General features: G+C 38.2%; 2 protein-coding genes across 2 annotated transcripts; both read left to right on the forward strand.

Annotated features, from left to right (window-relative positions):
* Positions 1–5,417: 5,417 nt before the first annotated feature.
* Positions 5,418–6,188, forward strand: LOC122651029 (E3 ubiquitin-protein ligase ATL41-like). The gene has a single exon (XM_043844372.1). The coding sequence runs from the start codon at positions 5,418–5,420 to the stop codon at positions 6,186–6,188; it is 771 nt and encodes a 256-aa protein (XP_043700307.1).
* A 3,070-nt stretch (positions 6,189–9,258) lies between these two features.
* LOC122651030 (RING-H2 finger protein ATL5-like) lies at positions 9,259–9,915 on the forward strand. The gene has a single exon (XM_043844373.1). It carries the CDS (start codon positions 9,259–9,261, stop codon positions 9,913–9,915), a length of 657 nt encoding a protein of 218 aa, XP_043700308.1.
* Positions 9,916–25,942: the final 16,027 nt, after the last annotated feature.

The raw sequence follows: 25,942 nt of genomic DNA on the forward strand, positions 1-25,942 counted from the left end.
GGTCGCTGGAGCTAAGGTACCTTCGAAATTATTGGAGCTAGGGTATCTTCAAAATTATCGGGCACTCCTTCTCTTTTTTTCCCTCTTTTGTTTCACTCAAAACGTTTTTAGGATGAAGAAACAAGGTTTTTGTTGTTTCTCAAAATGGTGTTTTTGTTGTTTTTTTTACCCAGTCTGTGTTTATAAAACGGAAAAATAGATCGGACAAACCAAACGGTAGTTTCCATTTTTTTGTGTCGGAAGCATAAAAAAACACCAGAAACATGGAACAGAAGTGTTATTAAACGGGCCCTTATTTTCTCAAGTATAGATCACTTAGTGCACCGACCAATGCATATTTGTAAAGACGACACATGGTAGAGCTGAACAAATTACTTACATGTATAAGGGTATCTTTGGTATAATTTTTATTTTTTATTTTTGCTTTAAAAAATATTTTTGGTTGCGTTTGGTACCGTTTATGGAGCCAATTTCTAATTAAAAAAGATTGAAAAAACATAAAAAACCAAAAAAAGATTGAAAACCATTTATGATTTTTTGAAGAAAACTATTTTTCGCTATTTGTGCAACTTAAGAATTTTAAAACGCACGTGTTTGCAACGGTTCTATGGTGAGGTTAAATGTGTAAAATGCCAATATAAACCTTAACTTGTCCTCTGTCTCGTCATCTTTCTTCTTCCTTCCCTTCGATTTCCCAACATCCCATGTCTCTACCTGAATAGCATCACCACCTGCTCTCATCTTTTTGAAACCCTAATTCAAATGCCAATATCTCAAAAACCCACAAAACAAAACTCTTTTGGTCTTCACTGCAGCCCCGATCTCTCGAAGCCAAAAACTAAATAGAGGAACACATCAACACAACAGAGAAACCCAGTCGATTCATACCCTCTCAATCCTATCAGAGAATCAGGAATTTTCATATTTTGTTTTCTCTCAATCTCTAGGGTTTCAGCTTCACCCACCCACCCTCTACTCCTATTGTGATTCGACTCTATTCGGTTGGGTTTGTTTCAGTTCAGTTACGGAAGGGGTTAGGGTTGGGGTTCAGTTGTTTCGTATCCCTCAAACAATGAGCCGTCAACGCCGAGATGATCGAAGAGAGGGATCTTGGATTCCTGCTCGTACTGCTCGTCAACAATGGGTTCCTAGAGGATCTACTGCTACTATTTTCAACCCACCCAACCCACCTCCAATCTTCAATTCAAATGAATTAAATCCCAATGGAAACGGTGGAGACTCGAATTACAGTTCCGCCCATCCTAGGGGTCGGCATAGAGGTGGCTTTGTTCATCGAAGCTACACGGCTCGGCCTTCGTATCCAAAGAAGGAACCAGAGATTTTGGAGCCTAAGGTGTTCGATGTCCCGCAGCTTGTGCAAGAAATTCAAGATAAGCTCGCGAAAAGGGCGGTTGAATGCATGATTTGTTATGACATATGGTAGGGAGGGCTGCCCCAATATGGTAGTGCTCGAGCTGTTACTCCATTCTCCATCTCAATTGTATAAGGAAACGGGCTCGAGCACCGACTTCTGTTGATTTGTCTTTGGATAAGAACCAGGGCGTGAATTGGCGGTGCCCTGGTTGCCAATCGGTGCAGCTGCTGACAGCGAAGGAGATTCGATATTTTTTTTCTGTGCAGAGTGACCAGACCCTTCTATGGATTTGTATTCGACGTCGCATTCATGTGGAGAGCCCTGTGGGAACCCATTGGAGAGGGAGGTCGCAGGCGGTGGTGCTTGCAATGACGATGATCGGTTTAAAAGTTATAAAAAACATTTTATACATAGGTATACCAAACCTATTTCTGAATACACCATCTATTATGTATATTGATTACCAAACGATTTTTATGTTTTGACCAAAAATGATTTTCACAAATGATACCAAAGAGAGCAGGACCTCTATTAACAGTAATAAGTCTCTTCAAGAACCTTTTTAGATGAAAAGGAACATTTGAAGCCAATCATGAACTTAGAAATTGAAATTGAACAATATTAGTATATAAACATTTTTAATAGCAAATTAATAATGAAATACTTGATTTTTTTCTAGTAAAAGAAATACTTGATACAATCACTGTAGAAGATAACTGTAGATAAAAAGAGATGGAGAAAGGCTAAATGCTACGACACTAAAGATTAATTTCTTCTTGAGGATGTTATTGGTGAAAGCTTGATCTCAGTCCAAAAAGTGCTGTGGTGATTTTTTGACGAGCCGTTTTGGCTTTGAGATCTTTGATTTGATATGTTGCCCTATGTTGGTTCAAGTCTGAACCAAACCAGGTGGGTTTCTAGGGGCAGTTTTATACTTTCTGAGATTTGTATTTGCTTCATAAAAATAATGGATTCGTTTTATTGCTCGGCCGTGGATGTAACCTTCCTTTTTGGGGGTGAACCTCGTAAATCTTGTTTTGTGTGTGTATGATTTCTCTTCCAATTTCTTTCAATATTACTCAACCTTGCATCTAATGGATCAGTAAAATTATTCTCTCAAACACCCCCATAAAACATGAAGAGCTAATATCATTCCCCACCCAATATTCAGATCTCTCAAGAATTTACTAGGACAGGATATGATTTCAACACTAGAAGTCTAGAACATTTGTTTGTCTAGGAGGAAATTAGTGACCAATAGGCCTATAAGGTGATAGATTCTCAAAGATCATGTGTAATACTTTCATTTCACAACTTGGTTTCCTCAAACGTACAAAGAACAGAGTTGAGAACATCTGTAGTTCTAACAGAAAATATTGTGCAGAAATCAAATGTCATCTGAAGATACACCCATACATGCATGTATACTAATACCTAAAAAACTAGAGAGACCCATGGTTGGATGTATGGTATGGACATTCCTCATCAAACATGGATTGCTTTGTGAACAAAAAATTAAGCTGCTTCAGTTGGAAACCATCGTCTGCAAGAAAAACAAATCAACCGCGTTTTATACTTTCAACATTTGATTTGCTTGAATCTTTAGACGTCCACAGAGATTAATTTGGATGAGACATTTTTCTAACAGATAATTTAGACAAAATGTCGAGAATGTTAAAAAAAATCCCCTAAGCGGCAAACATGGGTGTTGGAGGTGGAATCTCTGTCTCCTCCAGTGCCTTGCCCGCCTAGTTCTCCTAGTGCCTCTAATAGGGAGGGGGGGGGTGGACTCCAATAAGGGGGGGGGGGGGTGGACAGGCATTGAGGGAACTGGGCAGCTAGGGAACTAGAGATGATAATTAGACTCCATTTACTATTCTTGCGGCAAAATCCCAATTCAGATCGTCTACAGCGCAGCTGCCCGTAGCGGCCTATGCGGTGCAGACTGGATCGTGCGCACAATGACCACCTACCCTTGCTTGGGCAAGGCGTTTGGACAGGGATAAGGCAGTCTTTATGCACACGGCTCAGTCTGTACCGCTCAAACCGCTACGGGCAATGTGCCGTAGAGGATCTGGATCCGCCAAATCCATCCCCATTTCGGTCCATCCCTATCTCTCTCTTCTGGATTTGATCTTTTACTTTTTTTTATTCCTTTATATCTTATCAAATTTTATTTTTCTATCCTATAAACAACATGGATTCTTTTTTCTTTTCTTTTCTTGACTTCCAAACACTGCCTTTAGGTTTTGGATTGAACCTTTGAACAATTTACATCTAATTGACAAAAAAGCCTATATCAGAAACACTTCCTCCCTCCCTATGACTATACATATATTTTGGGTATTACTTGACTATAAATATACTTTCAAGACACAAAACTCCAAAAGACAAGCTCAGATGTGCGCAGGGGAATCTACTACGAGGAGGGTATTTTATTAAGAAAAATACTGAGAAAGATTTGCCAATCGTTTTAAGATGATGGGAATCTATAAACCCCGGGTGGTGGTGGTGAAGTACTATCTCAGTAATCAAATCTTCATAGTTCAGCATCCATCAATCACGTCAGACTGACTACCAAGATCAAAGATCAAGTAGTGTGAACGAATAGGATCCGAATCAATTAACAGAACCAATTTCATACGGAGACTTGAGAGCAATTAATGTTTGGTAAACGGCAAAACCTAACCTTAAATGTGGGTTTGAAACATCCGCCCACCAGACACGGAACTTACTCCAACACTCGCATTTGTTGACTTTAATTAAAGGCAATGAATGAAATCAAGTAGACAAATTTAGTACTATGTCAAGCTGACTGAGGACTTCGCCACGAATTTCTGTTTTCGTTGTGAAACTTGCTCGTCAAGAACTCAAGAAGATTACGCGTGTTAGTAGGGCTCGAGAAAAACTTTACTACGTAACTTCCAAAAACTTTTCCATTAAACAAACAAAGACGTACTTCAGACAAGCGACCCTCTCTCTCTCTCCCTCTCAGTCGCCGCGGTCTTGTTTTCATGGCTTACGTGACACTAGAAATGACAGTGTAGGTTTCCTTCACTAATTCCTGGTAGTTTTGTTAGAGTATTCGTGGGCTCCACCGGACTACCAACCCTTTCAAACTTTCACATCCTTGAGTGAGTTAAGAGGTCAGTCACACATTAGAGTCTATTTTAATTTCTTCTTCCCGATTTTTCACCGTCTTCTTAAATTCTTGTGAAGTCAAATAACCACTCTACCCTTTGGCCCTATATTACAAATTCTATTTGTTTTACAACTTTTTTAGGATTTTTTTTTTTAATTTTTGGTAAACTTTTATAAAAAATTAAACCCCCCTCCCCACCAAATTAGAGTTTTTTCAAATAATTTTTTGGGAAAAATTTTCATACACGATCATGTAAGCATGCACGGTTGTATCTCCTCTCACAAAGAGTTGAAAAAGTCATAAATCCCAATCCATTAATTACTGCCTTGAAACTCCCATCCTCTCACATGCACCGCTTACACAACCGTATATAAAAACTTTCCCCTAACTTTTTTTCAAAAAAATTTTAAAAATCATAATTTAGACAAAACCAACCCTACCCTCTCATCATAAGACAAGTGGCTAATTGTAAGGAAGGCCCTTAATGAGCTCAGTACTGATGGTTCGAGAAAATATAAGAAAATTATGAATGGCCAATTTATTCATGAAAACATGGAAATAGTTGAACAGTCAACGGAAAAATGGAGAAGTAGACAGAAATGAAGTCAAACAAGGCGTTCCAGTCAACCTGTTTGAATATAAAACAGAAAGATGTTCTTCCTAAACTTTAAATTAAACCTTGAAGGATTGGATGAAACCCAACCCATTTCTCACGCACTCCCATAGACCAAACAGCGTAAGAAAATTCACATATATATATTTCCTTCTTCTCCAACAGAACACACCCACCCAGATATCAATACCTCAAAGCAGCTAAAGAGATACCAACCAAACCATCATCATCCAGCTATGTCCACCCCTTGCGAGCATCCTTCTTCTTCTTCTTCTTTTTCTCCATTCATGAATTACAGTGATTGCAATGAGGATCACAAGGACCCCTTTGGGAGAATACATGATGGGGTCGATAACCAATACAAGTTCAATAACAGAATTCTGTTCACTGCCGTCTCTTCCCTATTCCTCGTAGTTGTGATCGTCTTCCTTCTCCATATCTATGCAAGGTGTGTCCTTGGACGCCACGCAAGGCGCCGCAGGGATATCCATCATCTAACCATGGGAGCCTCAGCAGCTGCTCAAGTCCATTTATGTGATGAGCAACCCAAGGCAGGACTCAACCCTTCAGTGATCGCCTCCATACCCGTGTTCGCCTACCGGAGAACCGAACAGCTCGACGAAACCAACACGACGGAGTGCACAATTTGCTTGAGCAGTTTAGAAGATGGAGAGATGGTGAGACTTCTACCAAACTGTAAGCACTTGTTCCATGTAGAGTGTATTGATATGTGGTTGAGCTTCCACTCTACTTGCCCCATTTGCCGTAAAGGGGCTGAACCCCAAGCCCAAGTCCAAGCCCAAGCCCAAACACCATCCCTACAGACCCATGAGACGGTGGTTGGTGTGCCTTCGACGGCTCCACCGTTGGATTCATTGAACTTCACAGTGCCGACATCGGAGGGTACATCGGACGACGGTGCTGTTCAGTCTTCCAAGGTTGGTGGATCATTCTCACCAATGAGTTCTTTCAAGAGGATGCTTAGTAGGGATAGAGCAGACAGGAGAGTTCAGCCCTGTGTTCAATCGGATGGAGTAGAAGATTTAGAGAGGCAATAAGATTTTTTTTCCTATCACTATACCTAGCTAGTGAAGTATAACGTTTCACTATTTGCCATATGTCACGAGTTGATTTACTCTACATGTACGGATCGATGCCAACACCCGTGTCTTTTGCTTCCATGTATACTCTTCTTCAGCTTTTAAATAATAGTAAGGGACAAGTGTTGGCACCTGACCATACGTGCAGGTGAACATACTGGCCAGCAACTTGCGTTGATACCTTACTCAATTCAAGAAATCATATATGAGATTACATTTGCTTTTTATACTTTTGTTAGGATGGATGTATAGGGAGGGATCCTTCCCTATGATTCTCAGTTTTGAAGGAGTATTGATGATGGGAAATTTCATGTTACATTCGAATGGATTGATTTATATCAGTGCACTCTTTCTTTCCTTTTCTCTGTTTGATGGTAGCCTTAGAATAGGAGAACATAAACAACTACCCAAACTTCAAAAAGTTTGGTAGGAAAACAGAATGCATATCAAATATAGTCAAACTTGTTTCATACGGATATAATTGTTTTTTTTTTTTTAAAGTTGGAAAAAGCTAAGGCTGGTGCCTGCACCCAGACACAAAAAGAGCGAAATGACCACCCGCTCTTGTGAAATGAAAAATCCTACCCCTATTAGAAGCCCCGTGCTTTTACAGTGGCCAAGTGCTGGTGCAGGGGCCACGCAGCCAGGCAGCAATCCCCCTTCCTGTTCTGTACTGTTACTCTAAATTCTAATTGTTAATGCTGTTTTCCTAGAAAAGATCTTTATTATTGGAGGCAAAAGAGACTAGAGCATGGTGAACAGCCCTTATGTAGCAATAGAAAGGCATTACTTCTTAATATTCAAAAGTAGTAATTGTTATCTAAATGATTGGCGATTTCACCTCTCTTACGCCTCCAATTGAGGCTATTTTCAGTGTAACAAATTACCAAAGCAGGAACTTCTATTTCACTTTTCTTGGTTGAGATTTTGTCCAAGAAAACTGCTCCTCACTTACTCTCCGTTATGTATTATAAGGACGGCCATAGAATCTCCAAAACAAGCTCATTAAGAAATCAAATTATCGGCATGTTGGTCGCAAGTATTATAAAGATCCAATGTAGCGGTGCAAGTTTGGTCCAGAAAGCCCAAGCCCACCCAAAGCCTGTCAAAAATTTCAGGACCTGGGTAGGAGCGTAGGGCTTTCCAGCCCACAGGCTAAGCTGTGGTTTAGATTATTTCCAAAGTCCACAGGCTAAGCTCTGGTTTAGATTATTTCCAAAGTTGGGATTTGGGCAAATCTGGCTAGGCCCCGGGTGAGCTGAGGCCTTAAGTTAAACCCGTCCTCGTTCGATCATGTCCTATATATATACATATGTGAAAAATATGTGTGTGTCTATTTACACATGTCAAGTTTGTATATACATAGGCACAAGAAAACGCTGTCTGGTCGCATGGCCCTTGCACCAGTGTGGGAGCTAATGAGAGCGGGAGCATGAACATCAATATAAATGAGATTTTTTTTATTTTATAGGGATGAGACGGTAATTTTGGGCACTCCTCTGTCTAGGCAGAGGGGCTACATGATCAAACAACTTCCTTTTTTCCCTATCATTGCCAAGGGTGATTGAAACAAGATTGAAACCTTGCTTTTTCTATGAGGGTAAATCATGTTATTTCATATGGACAACAAAAATATTGAAAAATGAATAAGGATTAGTTACATTCAAATTATTTTGAAAATACCTTTTTACCATTGACTTACATAACTTTTGCAAATAAGACAAATAAAGGTAATCAAAAGAAGGTTACAGCTTCTAATTTCACAAACTTGGTGACAAAAAGATGCACCCATATATATAGGGCAAGAAATCGTTGTCTGGTCATATAGCCTCTGCACTAGCGTAAGGACCAATCAGAGCGTGCGCAAAAGCATCTGTGTAGATCACATTTTTATTTCACAGCGGACTGAAAAGTCATTGCTTGTTTGTGCTCTTGTGTCTGGGCACAGGTACCACGTGACCAAGTAGTGTTGTTTTCCCCATATATATAATCTTACTTTTTTTCCCTTTAGTACAACATATTTTTTTAATGAGGTTAAAGCTGATATTTCACATGAAAATTGCATTAAATAATTTTAATTTTTTGAAAATATTTTGTTAAGCCTATATTAAATAATTTTTAAGAATAAGACAAGGGGAAAAAAAAGGTTAGATTCCAACTTCTTAGTTCACCTATTTGGTGGCAAAGAAATGCACCCAAACTAGACTATTAGATTTCTAGACTTACAACAAATAGATTTTTTTGTTTTGTTTTGTTTTGTTTGATAGGTAACAAAATTTATTGTTCTTCTTGTGCTACTTTTCTCGTTTCAACTTTCAAGATTCCATTCTTTGAGTAACCCATTTAAAGGTTTTGGGATGTAAGCCTGTTCATGTTCATGGAGACAAAACAATATCCAAAATTTAAATCAGCTTCAAACATAATTGGAAACTCACCTACGTTATATATATATATTTTTTATTGTTGCCGTTTAAGATTGCATTCTTCTTGTCCGGCCCACTAAAACTTTTTCTTATTAGTTTAGTTTTAGTTGTTTAGGAGTGAAGATTCCTCTTTTCTATTTTTAAACGTCAGAATCTTGAACCTTTTTTTGTTTCTTATTGCCAAAATAATCTGCTAAACACCAAACAAAGTCGCAGCATCCTGGCCATTTTCTTCTCTTCTACCATGCCAAAGTGTTGCAGTTTGATATTCACAATCCATGGTGTAGCGTGAACGATTCATTTTATGTTATCAGAGAATGAATTTAACAATTTTAGGCAGAGAAGAAAATATCAACCAAATTAAGGAAGCACCGTAGGGAGAAAGTAAAAGGGAGAACCTCCCTTTGCTTGTTTGGTTGTGCTTTCAGAGTTACATTACTTTGTTTAGTACGACACATTCCCTCTCTCTCTTGCAGATCATCAAGGCACATATACATACATACATACATACCCATTTCAATCAACTAATCCACTAATTCAGAGACAAAAGAAGCCTCAATTGGTTTCCATCTCCCCTGTTCTGAGCTCTCTATTGGATCTCTAACATGGCTTTAGGTGCCTCGAATAGTAGTACGATCATGCTCTGTGTCACCATCTCTTTGGTACTAGTTGTTCTATTCTACGTCATGGCAGGTTGGGTGTCTAGATACCGAGCAAGCCGTCGTGCCGGAACTGATCATCTCGCAGCAGCGATGCAAGTTCGATCAGGCGAAACATCCATTAAACAAGGACTCGATCCATCAATCATCGCTGCCTTGCCAATATTTGTCTACAATGGATCCAGTAATGCTATAAAAGAATGTCCAATTTGTTTGAGCAATATAGAAGAAGAAGAGATGACTATACTTCTACCAAACTGTAACCATATGTTCCATGCACAATGCATTAATGTGTGGTTGAATTCACAGTCCACATGCCCTATCTGCCGTTGCGGTGTGGCACCTCAAGAAGCAGCCATGCCAGAAACCATAGAGTCAAGTGTTGTGATACCCTTTGAAGCTCCGGTAATGGTAACATCAGATGGTGGTTCAGGGGGGGATGCATCGGATGATGTAGCAGAGAGTTCAAAAGTGGGAGGGCTAAGGAGACCACTCAGCTCATTTTGTAAGATGGGCATGGTAATTAGTAGTGAAAGATTGGAAAGGAGAATTCAACTTTGTGGCCAAACAGATCATGAACCAGAAGATCTAGAGAGGCAGTGACAAGAAAACTTAGGCTATAAGCATTTCCAACTCTAAAATTTCCTCTTTGTTTTTCCCTGCATTTGTTCAATTGAATTGATATAAAGTATAACATGTCACAAATCAGTTGTTTGTTGCCTACTGCAGGCTAATTGTATAGTTTTTATTTCTTCTTTTTTTGGAAAGAATGTCACAAAACAGTTGTTTGTTGCCTATTCCAGGCTATTTGTATATTCTTTTTTTTTCTTGGAAAGAATTGTTTTTTTTTGTTGGGATTCTTGGAAAGAATTGTTGTCTGCTTTGTTTATGTTTAGATTCATTGCTTTGTATTATACCCCAATTACAAAAAAAAAAACCCCTCTACAACAATGGTGTTTGTTATTGGTGCGAAAGGACTATTTTACCCTTATACTAAAACATTATAATTAACTTTACAATACACTGTTAAAAGGTAGTTTAGGGATTTAAATTTATTTAATTGGATGACATCATCACTTAACGGCATAAAACTAACGTTAGGGACTAATTTATCATATTAAGGGTCTAAACCAGGGGGTGACTCGAGTTTTTTCAAAAATCCAAGTGGTGATCTGTGTTTCGTTTGAAAACTAGTAATTTACCCAAAAAAAAAACAAAAAAAAAAAAAACGGGATGCAAGGATACAAAATTGAACTGATAATACATACTAAATTTATTAAAAATGGGTTAGTCATAACATTCTTATTTATGCTTTTTATAATTTGTGTTCTAGAGTGGATTTACACCGTGTAAAGTAATTTAAATTGCTTTTATTCCTAGCTTGACTCTCAATTTGTGCTTAGATGTCATGATACAAGTCAAACAATGTCACATTTCTTTATCCGGATTCAAAAAACGGTTCATTCTCAAAATGGTCCCAGAATATTTTAACTCGAACCAATAACAAAATCGATACTAAACTAAACTGATAATAGGTGAATTTTGAAACTGATAACTCAAACCAGCAACAAAACTGAAACTGAAACCAATAAAATCATTTAATTGGAATCATTTTAGAACTGTCTGACCGCGGAGTTGTTTATTAATTGGTTTCGATTTAGGATATTGGATTTGTTTAATAAACATTTCAATTTCAATTTCTACATGTCATTACCTTAAACAGAAGTGATTAACAACCTTACATCCAAATCATGTGTTGGCACCACTCGTGCAGATAAGAATAAAAATGAAAAATAGAATAAATAAAAAAAATTTCAGTGGGATGATTTCCACATCAACATTATAAATTTGAAAAGATTCAGAACTCCGGTTTAGGAAAGCATCAGGAGCAAACAAGGTAACCAGCTCCATGATAGTGATCCATATAGATAAGGATCCAGATCCTCTACGGTGTGCTGTCTGTAGTGGCTTGAGCGGCACAGACTGAGCCACGCTTGCAAAGACCACCTTAGCCCTACCCAAACGCCTTACCTGAACGGAGGTAAGACGATCACTGCATGCCCGGCCCAGTCTGCGCCGCACAGACCGCTACGGGCAGCTGCACCATAGACGATCTGAATTGTATAGATAATGCTCCCTTTCCCTATGTTATAGTAAGTAAAAAAAATGGGGTTAGATTAGGCTGTTTATAACTTCCATTATTGATATAAGAGGGAGTCGATCTCTTGCTTCTTCTGGAGAGATTTGCACGTTAAAACCTTTACATTCTCGAGTTGGATCCGACTCTATAGAAGTAATGGACTCTGGCGAAGACAAAAACAGGGTATGGCAACTGCAATTGATATTGTGAAGTCGATGCTGTCCATCTTCATCTTTTTTGTAGTAGTTGTCTTGCTCTACAGCTTTCTATGGTGGATCTCGAGACACAGACACCATGTGGGCTCAATGGAACTCGCCCTTCAACTGCGAACAATGCACTCTGGTGGTGATGAAACAATAACAACAACAACAACTACAACAACAATAACAACAACAACAACAGCAACGTTAACAGCCGCTATGGGTCTGCAGCCATCAGTCATTGCATCCTTACCGATATTTGTCTATGGAGAGACCAGCGATGGCCGTGGGACGAGAGAATGTGCTGTTTGCTTGGGCTGTTTAGAGGATGAAGAGATTGTTATGCTTCTACCCAACTGTAAACATATGTTCCATGCACAGTGCATCATTATATGGTTGAATTCACACTCTACTTGCCCTATTTGCCGCTGCGATGTTGAACCTCATCCTCTTTCTTGAAGAATTAGGGTTTCTCTATATTGTACTGCGCTTGAAACCTATATATATGAGGTTATTTTTTAAAGATGAGATGTGGGCAGAGTTTTATAATTTCATCATCACAATAACGGAAGCTCTGGTTTTGCTCAGCCATGGTCGAAAACCTGTCTTGGGAGAACCATGCAAATTTGTGTTCTATGTGTGTGATCTCTTTTTCATTTTTTTTTATTTATTAATTATTGTGTTGTTAGATAAAATTCTGTTTGGACAGAATTTTATTTTATCTAACAAAGCTTGTATGTTAGCTGTCATCCTTATATTGTCATCTTGTATAGCTTATAACAGTTGTAGTAGCTTCCCTTATATAACCCCAGAATCAATCTCTATCAATTAGTTCCTAAGTAATTAGCGTAGATTCTTATCTTTCCCTTGACTTATGCCTGATTGTGTTCCTTCTTAGGCTGATATTTTGGTCAACATAAGAAGCTTATCAGGTCAGACTCATAGTTAGTAAATTCGTGTATTAATTGTCGTATTAATTGTGATCGTATAATTCAAATTCTTGATTCTTATCATATTTTATGGAGTAGTCTAATTCTGTACGTGACTTTTAAAAGCAGTCGTATTAATTATTATGTTAATAAATATTTATGTATTTTAATTTAATTAAACAAAGCCAAAAGGTTTCGTGCACGGCCGTGTATGGCGCAAGACCGTGCCTTCAACCGGTGGATGGAAATGAGGACCTGTGTACTATACACGATCATGTTCATCCAACGGTTGAAAATACGACCGTGCACATGCACGGCCGTGTATGAAAACTCTCCCCTTAAAGAAAATAAAAAACTAAAACTTAGACCTGAATGCCGTATTAATTATTGTATTAACACATATTTATGTATTAATTGTCGTATTAAATGCCTTATTAATTGGTTAAACTAATTAATATTAGATGTAGAGATCCAAAAGAATGGGAAATGATTTCAAATTGGAAAGCCATATTGGTTTTAAGTGTTCATGAATGCATGAGAAGATTAGAATTTAGTTGCCAAAAAAATCAGTTTTCTCCTTGATTTTTACTAGGATAAACCCGTATTTTTGCTCCTGTACTATTTCAGAACAACCGTATTAAAACACTTATTAAACATGTACCAATTAATTGCCGTACGCCGTACCCGAACTTAGTATCTAACTCAGACTCATGGATTACTTAGTCTTATTAGGTAAATTATTGTCAGCCCTCCTTCCCTCTCATCCCCACCCCCCTTACAATAAGTTTAATATTCTTAAAATCAACTAAATTCATTAAAGTGGTAAATTTTTTCATTTATTTTGTATTTATCAATCAAAGTTCCTATTTAATGCTATCATGGGTCTATTTGCCAATTCTAAAATGCATTAAGCGTTAGTAGAGGATATTGCCAAATCCCCAAATCACTTTTCCTATGTTATAATAAGTGAGAAATCAGGGTCGATCAGGCTGTTTATAACTTCCATTAATATATAGTGATATAAGAAGGACTCGATCTCTTGCTTGCTAGGCTCAAAAAGGTTGGCTAGCTTATTCCACTTGAATTGTTACATGTCTTATGTCCGTTTTGTAGAGATAGAAAGCAATTCACGTTATATATGATTTGTTTTCTGTTTTTTTAAATTTTATTTAACCAAAATACGTACTTAACTGGTTGCTTCTGCAATTTTTTTTTATGTCGAAACCGTTTAATTATGATAAAAATGTGACAACCGGCCGTAATTGGGTGTGCTTAGGCTAGCAATCAAGGTTTTGATTAACTGTAGCCCATTGGGACAACTTAATTAATTCCATGAAGTACTGATGATTTTTCCCTAATGTCGGCGGTCCCTCTTGTAGGAGAGTGGGATTGGAGGAGGAGCCTGTTATGTGTTTAATGGGGTCTACTCTAGTGTATGGACGTTAGATTGACCAGTCTAGTATGAGACAGGTTAAATAGCTTAATTTAACGTGTTTGCTTTTGACGTATCGATCAAATACCCAACAGAACCCTCAAATTAAATTTTAGGATTCATTTATAATGAGACAGTTTTGTACTTTCAGTGCTCTATATTGTACTGCTCGAAACGCTATATATATATAGCTTGAAATCTTGAAGTGGAACCTTAGATTCTTTATATGGAGGTTGTTATCAGATCGAGATCTCCAATTAGAAGATGGCTCATAGATAGATTAATACAAAGCGTGAAGGCAAAGGAAGGGGTCAATCATATAATAATGACTTTATTTGATAGTTACTTTGAAAGGTACAAGCATAACAAAATTTCAAGCACACACGAAATCAATCAATAATTCAAACATGGATAGAAAGAAGTGAGAGACAAAAAAACAGATAAACGATCCTCAGTTGGGTCTGCCATGGCTATAGTCTCAAATAGAAGGATCATTATAGCAGTCTTCGGTATAATTGCTGTCTTATTGTTTCTCATCCTACTCTATAGGCATGTAGAGCATCTTGTTATGAGCCAGTACTATGCCATGGCCATGCGTGGCTCTAGAACCGAACAGGGACTCGAAACCAGGCAAGTGCAACCACGCCAACCATTCCATAGAGGGCTTGATCAGTCGATCATCGCTAACCTGCCGGTCTATGTTTACAAAAAAGCCGATCAGGTGGAGGAGAAAGGTACAAGAGAATGTGTGGTCTGCTTGAGCGATTTCGAGGAGGAGGAGGAGGAGATTGTCATGCTTCTACCAAATTGTAAGCACTTGTTCCATACGCAGTGCATCAATATGTGGTTCAGCTCACACTCCACATGCCCGATTTGCAGGTGTGCTGTTGAGTCCAAGGAAGAGAAGAGTGTGTGTTGGTTACCATTTACGGCTATAGAATTGGATTAATTTCTTCCACCTCTCATAACTCTTTTAAGTTCAGAGGGTAGTGGCCAGTGGATACATCTTAGGATGCTTCTGCACAATCTTCTAAGGTTGGAAGACAATACCCTGAACTCAATTCCTTCCGGAGACTCGTTGGTGGAGATAGTTCAGAGAGGAGAATTGATCAGCCTTTTGATCAAACAGATGGAGTGCAAGATCCAGAGAGGCGGTGACTTGGCTGCAACAATACTTGTACAACCTCTCTCTCTCTCTCACAACACGCTTGTAGTTTTCTAGTTTTTTTAACTATCTCATTAAGTCATCATCAATTATTTGTTATTAGTAACACGAGACACTTGTATTTTCCAATCCCCCCATTAGCGTACAAGAGAATGTGTGCTCTCCTCACACAAAGAGTAGATATGTCATTTCATAGAGGGGACGGGAGGAGAGAGATGGACACAAGAGGTGCCAGTGTATGTGACAAGTGACTCCTTGTGTTTATTTCTTTCATCCCACAATAAGGACAGATATGTCGTTTCAAAGGAAATGGGAAGAGTCCGGAGAGAAAGAGATATAAGGAGCCCCTAACGTATGCTCTTGAAAACCTTCTCCATTTTCCTTTACACACATACAAAATCACTATAATCTATAGAGCAAATACTCAGACCTCCCCTGACCTTTATGACCATTCAGGAAACTTTCCCTGTCCTTTTGACAATTACTCAGACCTCCCTTATTTTTCAAATTTGATTTCACTTAACCCAAGTGGGGTGTTAGTAAATTACCTACTGTAACCAAAATGCCCTTACACCTTTCTCTTTCTTCTTCCTCTTCTTCTTCCTTCCATGGCCACCGGCAATGCTGTCGCTACAGCCATCACCCCACCATGTTCTCCCTGCCCCAACTCACCCCCTCTATCTACAAACTCCATCCCACCAGCAACATCAATCTGATCCAAAACCTAGATTAAACCCATCCACTAGAAAAGAGAGGAGAGGGGAGGGGAGGGGAGGGGAGGGGGGGGGGAGGAGAGAGAGAGAGGGAGAGAATATGGAAGTAATTAAAGTAGTTCATACCAACATTTACAGTTATGAGTTAAAGCGAAATTGCTGAGAATTGAGAATCTGTGAGGGAGACAATGTCAGGCCAAATTGGGTGGCTAAACCAGGTCGGACCGGGACAGTCCAGGTCATCAGGTCAGCTTTTTGAGTTTTTGGTTCATGTCCTTGGGTCAGTCAACGGAGTAAGTCAACAACTTTTGAGTTGGTCAACAGGTTTTTGGGTCGGTCAATTAAACTGATCTGAATCAAATCGATTGGGTTCACTTCTTGGGTCACCTGAAACGACATAAACCGGTTCACTTTTGGCCAAGCCAAGCTGATCGTTTACAATTTCTTTTTATTTATTTATTTATGAAAACAAATATAAAAAATTATGGAATATTCCATCTTTTCTTCAAACCAACTCCCACAGGTGCACGATTCTATAATGTGTTTTAAAATCCGCAAACAGCAGCAACACACTTTGACTGGGTAATTAAATAACCAAAAACAATGCAAACCTTTAATGCCATCTTTTCTTAAATGGGCAATACATGGCATGGTGGTTAATAAACAACATGAAAGGACTCAAATGTCCCTCACATTAACTTAAAATTTTACCCACTCAAATTACTGATGTAAACCTTTTAGCCAACTATGGAGTGCCACTTGTTATGATGGTTATAAACACCCCTAAAAGGACCAAATGGTCTTTAAAATTTTACAAAATCATTAAGAGAACCCCTGTCTTCATTGCCACAACCGAACGCACAAGACAATCGGCCATAGCTGCTGCCATGCCCGCTGCCCACATGGGCGACGGTTGTGACGGCTTCCAAGCCACCGGTCGCGGTGTCCACTCCGATCATTGGTCAATATCGGTGGTCGTTGACTCTCCTTTCTCCTTTTTTTTTTTAATCAAAGCTGCGGCAAACTACTACTGGAGACAAAGATTATGATCATTACCATTAAATATTCTATTCAATACTATATTGTCTCAATTTTATCTTATGGAAACAGTAATTTCAATATGTGAAACAATACTTGTCACCATCAGCAGCCAACACATGGGTCAATTTCTTCTAATTGAATACATAATCAGAGGCGACATGGTTCACTGTTCTCGGCCAGGAAAAGGCTTCTCCAGCCGATCCAAAAAAACAAAACAAGCCTTGTAATAGTGATCTTCCCTATTGTCCGTCAATGGCAGCCTTGATTGTCCATTAATGGCGGTTTTGGCTGCCCTTACAATAAAAAAATAATAATAAAAAAAAAGAAAGAAAAAAGGTATTGTTGTCAATACAAATCTTTAAATTTATTTCATTACTAACGATTGATCTTAGCATGTGAAGATCTAGCTCTGATGCCACTGTTATGATTTTCAATTGATCATTTACCATGATCTCACACTCCTTCACAATAGCTAGAACACAATCATCTGGGAACAATGTAAATAATTAAATCACATACCAGTTTAGCCGTTTAATGAAGATTTCATTCCCTTGTCATAGTAGCAATCAACGATCTCTTGATTTCCCTGGATGTTGATCTTCCACAGCCTTCCACTCGAAGAGATCTTTTTCTATCTTGTGAGCAGAATAGAAAACTCCTACAGTCCTACCTATGTGTGTAAGTGGTGGCTGCAAGGACCAACATTATATATATATATATCCCAGACCTAATCCATACCCACAATGGACGGTCTGGATTAAATCCCTTTAAGTGAATCAATATGGATCCGATAAATCAAGTTATAATAATTGGACTCAAAACCCAACAATTGGATCAAATACCAACCTGTGCATGCCTATGGTATTTCAACCACTATTGGATATTCTCCATTATCTTGGATTTTCAAAGCTTTATTTGTCAAGTTGTAAACTGCTATGGAGCTTACTATTCGGTTTTTCACAAAATTTGAGACCTATTTGATTCCCTCATGGGAATGTAGGAACCGGGCACCCAATCTTTACATGCACCGTAGAAACTATACGAAGTCCAATTCCTATACGCCCAAGGTAGAAAGTCTTTACCGCATGACCATTTTAAGGTTGTGTTTGGTATGCATTGTTGGAATGCATTCTAAATCGATTTCGCATTCTCGACGATAAAAACAACTATTTTTATCACAAGACTTAAGCAAAAACACTGAGTTAATAAAAATTCGAATTGACTCGGATATGTTCTAGTCATTTCTTAAATCTAAAGGAATCTTCATGATTCTTGACTAACTAGGATTCATATTTTTTTTACTCGACTCGATCTGAATCAAAACCTGATTTTTCATCACCTAGCTATATTCAATTAAACAAATAATTTCCTTATCTCATCTTGAGATAGGAACGTGTATTTATAAGTTTAATATTTCAACAGTATTTTAAATTTACAATTTACATTTGAAAGAGGTAGAGTTTACTCCAAACTCTTCTTCACCCACTCAATCCAGCATTTGAATTTGAATTGAGTTTATCACTATCTTTTTCCGTTACACCCTTAAATAAAAGACTTGTAAAAGATATAAAATTAATATCAAATAAAGCGTAAAGCGAGGGTTTTGCCAGCATGAACGGTGAACCATTGAAGCACACAATTTTCAATAAACTTATACCAAAAGTTTTGAATCCCATTGTGGCACGCAATTTCCTCGAGCGTTAAACAAAAAATGACAAGCAGTAGTCCTGACTGAGTCCCGACATTCCTAACGGTGTTACGTAGTTGAGTACGAAACCAATGTTTATAGATTTTGGATTAATTTGACCGAAACCTCCACTTTGGACCTGGTCAGCCCGAATATTGTCTCCCCAATAAAATTAACCCAAAAACACATTATATAAAAGAAACCCATAATCATATCTTTCTGCAGCCATGTCCACCATTAATGATCTCTGGGAGCTGAGAGATCAAACAAGCTAGCTAGCTTGGATTTCTGCAATTAATGAGTAGTTTCAGTGATTATGATGAATTTGGAGACTGCAACTCCATTTCCAAGACGACGTTGTTCCTCTACATCTTCACAGCCGTTTTTGTGGTCTTATTTTTAGCCTTAGCTTTCTGGGTCTTATGGCATTTCCGCAAATATCATAACAGATCTAGGTGGAGTTGCATGTCTTCCCTTTTTTATAGAGCTAGACGTCAACCAAGTGATAGAAGAAGAGAAGCCCCCTCAGTGCAATCAATCGAACCAATTGCTGTGGAGCTTACCTAATGAAAGGAGGGAGGAGGGGGGGGGGCGGGGGGCCGGGAGGTTTGGGGAAGGAAAAAAAAATTCTCTGCGATGCTGGATCCAAATCCAGAGGGTCCGGTAGAGATATTCTGTAATTGTAATTCATGGGTTCTGAAGCATTAATTGGATGATATCGATCGATCACCTGTTCATAACTTTTTATATATTGAATCTAATGCCTTGACATTAATTAGAATATATGTACCATTAATTACTGGTTACATAAAATTTTAATCTGAATTTCTACAACTCCCATAATTAATCAGTTTCTTCATTAATTTAGGTTGTGAACAGTGTTGTTTATCTCTGTCTTGAGTCTTGACTGCTAATTTTGATTTTATGTAATGAGACGGAAAGACTTGTAATTTGTGAAATTTTCTGATTTTTTTTTTTTTATTTATAAAATTGAACCTTAGATGGGACATCAACTCGTATTTTATTATCTTGTAGTTTTCAAGCATTCCAAAATTGAAAAACTAGATTTTTTGACTTGACTCGTCTTATTCAAAATCTAGCGACTCAGGTGAGTCATGTTTTTTTTTTTTTTCTTAATTTCTTAATATCTTCCTTATTTCCTAAGATTGGCGAGGGAGTGATGATATGATTGCTTTGCAAGTGAGACGAAGAAAGAAAAGGGGTTAATATTGAGAATACGGGACAAAAATTCTAAGGTTTTCTTTTGTTGTAGACCAAACTTATAGTCAATAAATAATATATAGTCTAATAAATAAATAAAAATAAGATTCCGATATGTTTGGATGCCAAGAAAATAAAGAAAAAGAATAAATTTTAAATTTAAGAAGGGAGAAGACATATAAATCAATCATTGCATATTATCATGATTTTTAACTCATTATATATTTTTTTTCTTTTCTTGGTTTCCAAACACAGCCAAAGTCAATGAAAATTCGGATTAACTCGGACCTAGTTGGCTATTTCTTAAATATGGATGAGTCTTCATCATGAATCATGAGTTAATTGAATTGATGTCTTAATATAAGGGGAGATAATTAAATTTTTTTTTGATAGACCTAATAATTACGTCCCTGCCAATGTTCATCTGAAAATGAACCAGTCAGCCAGTCAGCCTGGCAACTCTGTCCTTGAGGATGAATACATCTGTTGTGCCTTGCGCGGCGCTGGGCCCGAAACTGAGGCTAAGCTTGGGCTTAAAATATGAAAAAATATATTTTGCGAAAGCCCAGCCCAAGACATGGAGTTACCAAGAGTGTAAGATTCACGTTCTTTATCAGGCTGGCTAGTTGTCATTTCCCCTAAACAAGTTCTCAGTAGATTAGCTTTGGACGGATTAAAATCCTCTACAGTGCACCGATCTTGCAATATCGGTAGATCCATTTGGGAAAATTGTATATTTTCACCCAATTCACCTCCTCATTAGGTTGTCACAATCCAAACAATACCTCTACTCCTCTAGCAGTTCACTCCACCTCCTCACAACGCTTGTTTTACAAAAACAAATTTTCACTAGAAAATTAAATAAATTGATTCATGTGCCTTTTGTTATCTTTTATGATGAAATAATATTAGTATGACATATTTCTATTTATTGTTTACATTTATTTGTGATAATAGCAATCCTATATGGGCTCAATTGTTGAAGGGTCGCTATTTTGTGTGCGACATTTTTTTTTCTTTCTTTTGATAATATTTTGATTAAAAAAAAAACAGAAATCCTATATATCGATAAATTTCAGGGTTTTTTTTATATATATTTTTTATTTTTTTAAATTAAAAATCGAGACCGGACCAATAATAAAATGATAACACACCGTTGAAAAAACCCAATAACGGACCAAAACCAACCAGATCGAGAGCTGTCAAATCCAATCAATTTAGCTTTTGTAGACCGGATACCTTATCCTTTCAGGTCCAATCTACCCTACAGTAGGTAAAAAAGCAGGAAAAGAAAAACTTACAGAAACTAGATCAAATCAAACCGACAGATTGACACCCCTAAAGCTGATCGTTTAGGAAAATTAACCCCTTTATCCATTTATCTTTTGGTACAGAGGATGTAATTAAGCAGCATTCCACAATAAAATATCTTCTTATTTATTTATTTAATTTTGCTAAGATTGGATACCCTAAGGGGCTGTCTTGATTGAAGGTGGTTGAGGGGAACCTACTGGTTGGGAGAGGCACAAACAGGCCTCTTGGTGCGAGAGGGGTTTCGAACTCGAGAGTTGAGACCAAGACCCTCGGCCCTGAAACTATCGCAAGTATTGTTTTAAAATTGGGAATCGGATTGGAATCAACTGACAGTGATCCTGATTTCAACTGATTCTAATTGTTGCTTCCTGAATTGAAATCTGATCGGCCAATTCCTAGTAATGTCCTTCATAATACATCTTGAATGAGACAGATTCCTAATTCCTAAATCGATTTGATTTTCACCCCAAAACAACTTAGATTCTTGATTCTCGAACCAATTCAAGCTGATTCAAATCCGATTTGTACTGGAATCCTCTCTGGCCCATTTCGATTCCGATTCCGATTTCAAGTTTTAAAACTTTGATGGCAGGGGACAAGCCACGAGCCCAAGGCTGCCGTCCGCACAATAGGATTAGGATTTCTTATCTCAGATATGTACAAAGGCATCTTTTAGTCTAGTGTAACAACTACTGAATTAGGTAATAATACTAGTAAGTAATGTTTCAAGTGTTTTATAGTGCATTAATAATAATAATAATAATAATACAAAATATAACTTGAATTCTTATTAATTAATTACTAATCCATTTTTTTTTATTACTAGTGGTTAGATTACCGTACCTTTATTTCATTAAAGATTTGATAATATTTTTAAAAAGAGTTGATAGAGGCGTCTTTATCATAGAGCAATAGAAAACATTTGTGTCAGCCAACAATGTCCATCTTCATTACTAGTGGTTAGAAATAGGTAATTTGATTACTATATCATGTAATTTTCATTTATACAACTTAAGTTGGTGAGATTATAAACACATTGATGTGTTTGATCTAATGTCGCTTTAGATGTGATGATTCACACGATTGAGTGTTTGTAGTTTTATTTGAATTAAGACATTTGACTTAAGGTGTATACTCCATGCAATACTTCTGTTTGTGACAGATGCTGCCCAGGTGGGAGATTATACGATTTCCTTTTGGGTGGGCTTGCATAGTCATCCTTTTTGATTTTTCAAAATCGGATTGGTGAGTATTGACTAATGCGGAGTTGGCTAGCTCGATCTAATAGTGGAAATTGATCACATATGGATATTGAATTGAGATTTTTGCCAGTGTTACACCCTTTGTGGGGTTTTAATGTTTAAAAAACAAAAAAGGGGAGGGGGAGGGGGAGGGGGAGGGGGAACCGAGAACATATGCTCAGCATTTCTCTAAATAATATATGGTAGATGGATTTGATCATTTGTTTTATACTTTTGGGTATTCAGAACTTCAGATGGAGTTGTCCTATATCTTAGTCCAATATCCATATGCGATCAATTTCCAGATCCTCTGCTGCCATTGTCCGCGTGACCTCACATAGGTTGTTGGAGTTTTTCAACATAATGATGTTGGGAATAGTTCCACATCGGAAACGTAAAGGTGAATACTTTGGTATATTTAATAAAGCTCTATCTATTGTTTAAGTTAATAAACAAGATGGATGGCGCACGCGTGGCGTGGGCAGTGGGCTGTAGAGGCGTTAGTGACGCACACACTTAGCTCTTGCATCGCTTCGAGCAAGATTTGATCTGGACCGTTCCTTTTGATCGAGTGGTCCGATTTGAATCTGAATAAGATCAAAGTATACAGTTGATCAACAGTTATGACTGCTATATTTTTGGACGGTTTAGATTGTACAGTTACGATCTAATAGACCAGATTCAAAACAGTTATGACTGTTATATGTTTGGATGGTTTAGATCGTATAGTTACGATCTAACGGATCAGATTCAAAGATGGAAGAATCCATCTGTTGGGAACAGGTGCCAAGTGGCTTATTAGTATTCAGAGGTATTTCAAATTTGAACATATCTTAAAAAACGTTCTTTTCTTCTCCTCATTCTCAAAGGTGATCTTGCAGGGAATCTGTTTTGGTGCAGGAAACAGATTTCTCTGCTACTCGCTTTCCTGTTTCTCAAAAGGCTTTCTGGAATCGTTCCTAGCTTCGTTTGTGCAATACAGAGCCAAGATAATCAACACAGTTTGAGGCTTCATTGTATCCTGGGACACAATTCGTCTGCAACCTATTTGCATCTGGAAGTAGGGACGAATTTCGTCTTAAGGTGAGCGACTCTGTAACGTGCCTTGAAGTTTCAAGCCAACTCCTGTTCCAACATAGGCAGGGACGAAATGACGGCTATACCCACTGCCTGAGCACCTTGCCCGAATAGGGTCCATGTGGTATCCATGCCTAGCCTGTGTGAGACCGCACGAACAAGCGGCAGGATAAGATCCAAATTGAAACCCAAAACCCATTTAAAGGGTAAGTTAATGCCCACTTTGCAATTGCATGGGCATGAGGATATTGTACACAGAAAATTATCTCCTCCCGTTCCTGCCCGGCCCAGTTCCCCAATCCCTCTAATAAGGAGGTGGTGGTGGACCCCACCCAGACAAAATGTTCGGGCGAGGATAGGGTGGTCATTGTGCCCCCTCTGTTAGGGGCATTGGGTACTAGGCCGGGTAGGGAACCAATCCAGATCCTCTACTGCTGAGTTACCCAGCAGGACCATGCTGCCCAGACACGGTGAGACATGCAATGACCGCCTTACCCCTACCCAAATGCCTTATCTGAGTAGGGGTAAGGCGATCATTGCACGCCACATCGTGTCTAGGTAGCACGGTCCTATCGGGCCTCTGCAGTAGAGGATCAAGATCCGCAGGAAACTCGTGAGGTTAAAGATCCTAATATACACGAAGAATAAATAAAAAATTAAAGCATTTACTGAAATCCAATACAAAATTTTGGAAAACAAGTTCAAATTTATTTCCATTCTTGTTGACCTTTTTAAAAAAAAAATTAAACCCCATTCGCTGACAAATGCACCGAAAAAAGCGAACGCACACCCTCACACGCACTCAGTAGTAGTTTCTTATTCCAACTTGCAGTTAGCAAATAATTCTTTCACATGTCTCATCAGAAAAAAAAAAATTAATACTTAGAAACTCGAAGGAACCGGAGGGAGACCTTTTAAGAGAGGAGAGACCCTAAAAACAAGAAGAACCCCCCTTAAATCCTTAAATCTGCCCAGTTGTTTCTCTTTTGTGGTTCTATCTACTTCCATTCCATGGCTTCTAATGATCATTCAGGTTTCTCCTTTCTTGATGCTGATGTTTGGTACCATTCCATTAGTAAGATAATTGGCTTATGTGCTCTGGTCTTAGTCGTCATCTTAATCTATTTCTATGCGTGGAGTACTTACAGACGCCACACAAGAGAAGCTGCTCAGCCATCCATTAATGGAGGAGTCTCATCAACGGCCTCACAAGTGGTGAACTCTCACCACCCACCATCCATCGACAGTGTTCTCCATTCATCGGTCATCGCTTCACTACCCACCTTCGTCTACAAAGTAGCCCATCAGCTCAACACCAACATTGACACAGTAGAATGTGCAGTTTGCTTAAACAACTTAGAGGAAGGAGACATGACCAAGCTCATACCTACCTGTAAGCATATGTTTCACTTACAATGCATCAATTTGTGGTTGAGCTCACGATCCACATGCCCCATCTGCCGTTCTGCTGTACAACCCCAAAAGGAAGAGAGTACATCTGATGATGCTTCTTCACAAAGTACTTCTAAGGAGGATGCCCACGCGATTATGATGCCACGATCCTAAAAGTACCTACTACTCCTCCAACAGTTCAATCTACCTCTCCTCCAGCCGTGGCGGGAACTGGAGGATCCAGCCCAGAAGAAAACGGAGGGTGTTTGGATTATTTCACAGGTGGGTTCTCCCCCTTAAATGATCAATCCTTGCTGGGCTGGATCCTCCAGCGCCATGACTGGAGGAGAGCCAGGTCCCTCCTCACAACTCTTGTTTTATAGAAACAAATTTTCACTAAAAATAAAATAATTCATGTGCTTCTTTTTTTGTGTGGAATTCAACAGAAATCAACAACTACCAAAGGGAAAGAGGGGTACCTTTTTATTTGGCACAATATGCAAACTAGGAGAATCGTAAGCCACACTAACCAACCGACCAAACAGCTGTTTGCAATATTCACCATTCAGTGGTGAATTATTTAGTTCTTGAACAAGAGAATTGTGTTTTTTAGTTTCATAGATTTATTTTTATTTTTCTAAATTATATAATTTTGTTTATAAATTTAGTATACATTTTATGGATTTTTCTGTGTATTCACTATTTTCTTACATACATAGTATAAGAAATGTTACATTTTATGCAATATTTAACCTAAAAATCTATATTCCGTTCCCAATTTAAATTTGTGTATGTGAAAGAAATATAACATTTATTTTTTGTTAATGATTGTATGCTTTTTGCAAAGGCTAGACAATAAGAATGCACCCACATTGTGAGCACCCTCCATTGGTATTGTGTTGTTTCAGGGCAAGAAATATATTGTCACAAATCCAAAATCCTCTTCAGTTTTAATACTCCATTTGCCATAAAAACTAATGTCTCTACTTCCACTGGATTTCTGGAAGTTGCACATAATTAATTGAAAGTACTTGTGTCTCTTGATTGTGTCCGGATGTTCAAAGACATTCACTCTCCA

The sequence above is a fragment of the Telopea speciosissima genome, chromosome 2 (genome assembly GCF_018873765.1).
Source record: "Telopea speciosissima isolate NSW1024214 ecotype Mountain lineage chromosome 2, Tspe_v1, whole genome shotgun sequence".
Taxonomy (NCBI): Eukaryota; Viridiplantae; Streptophyta; class Magnoliopsida; order Proteales; family Proteaceae; genus Telopea; species Telopea speciosissima.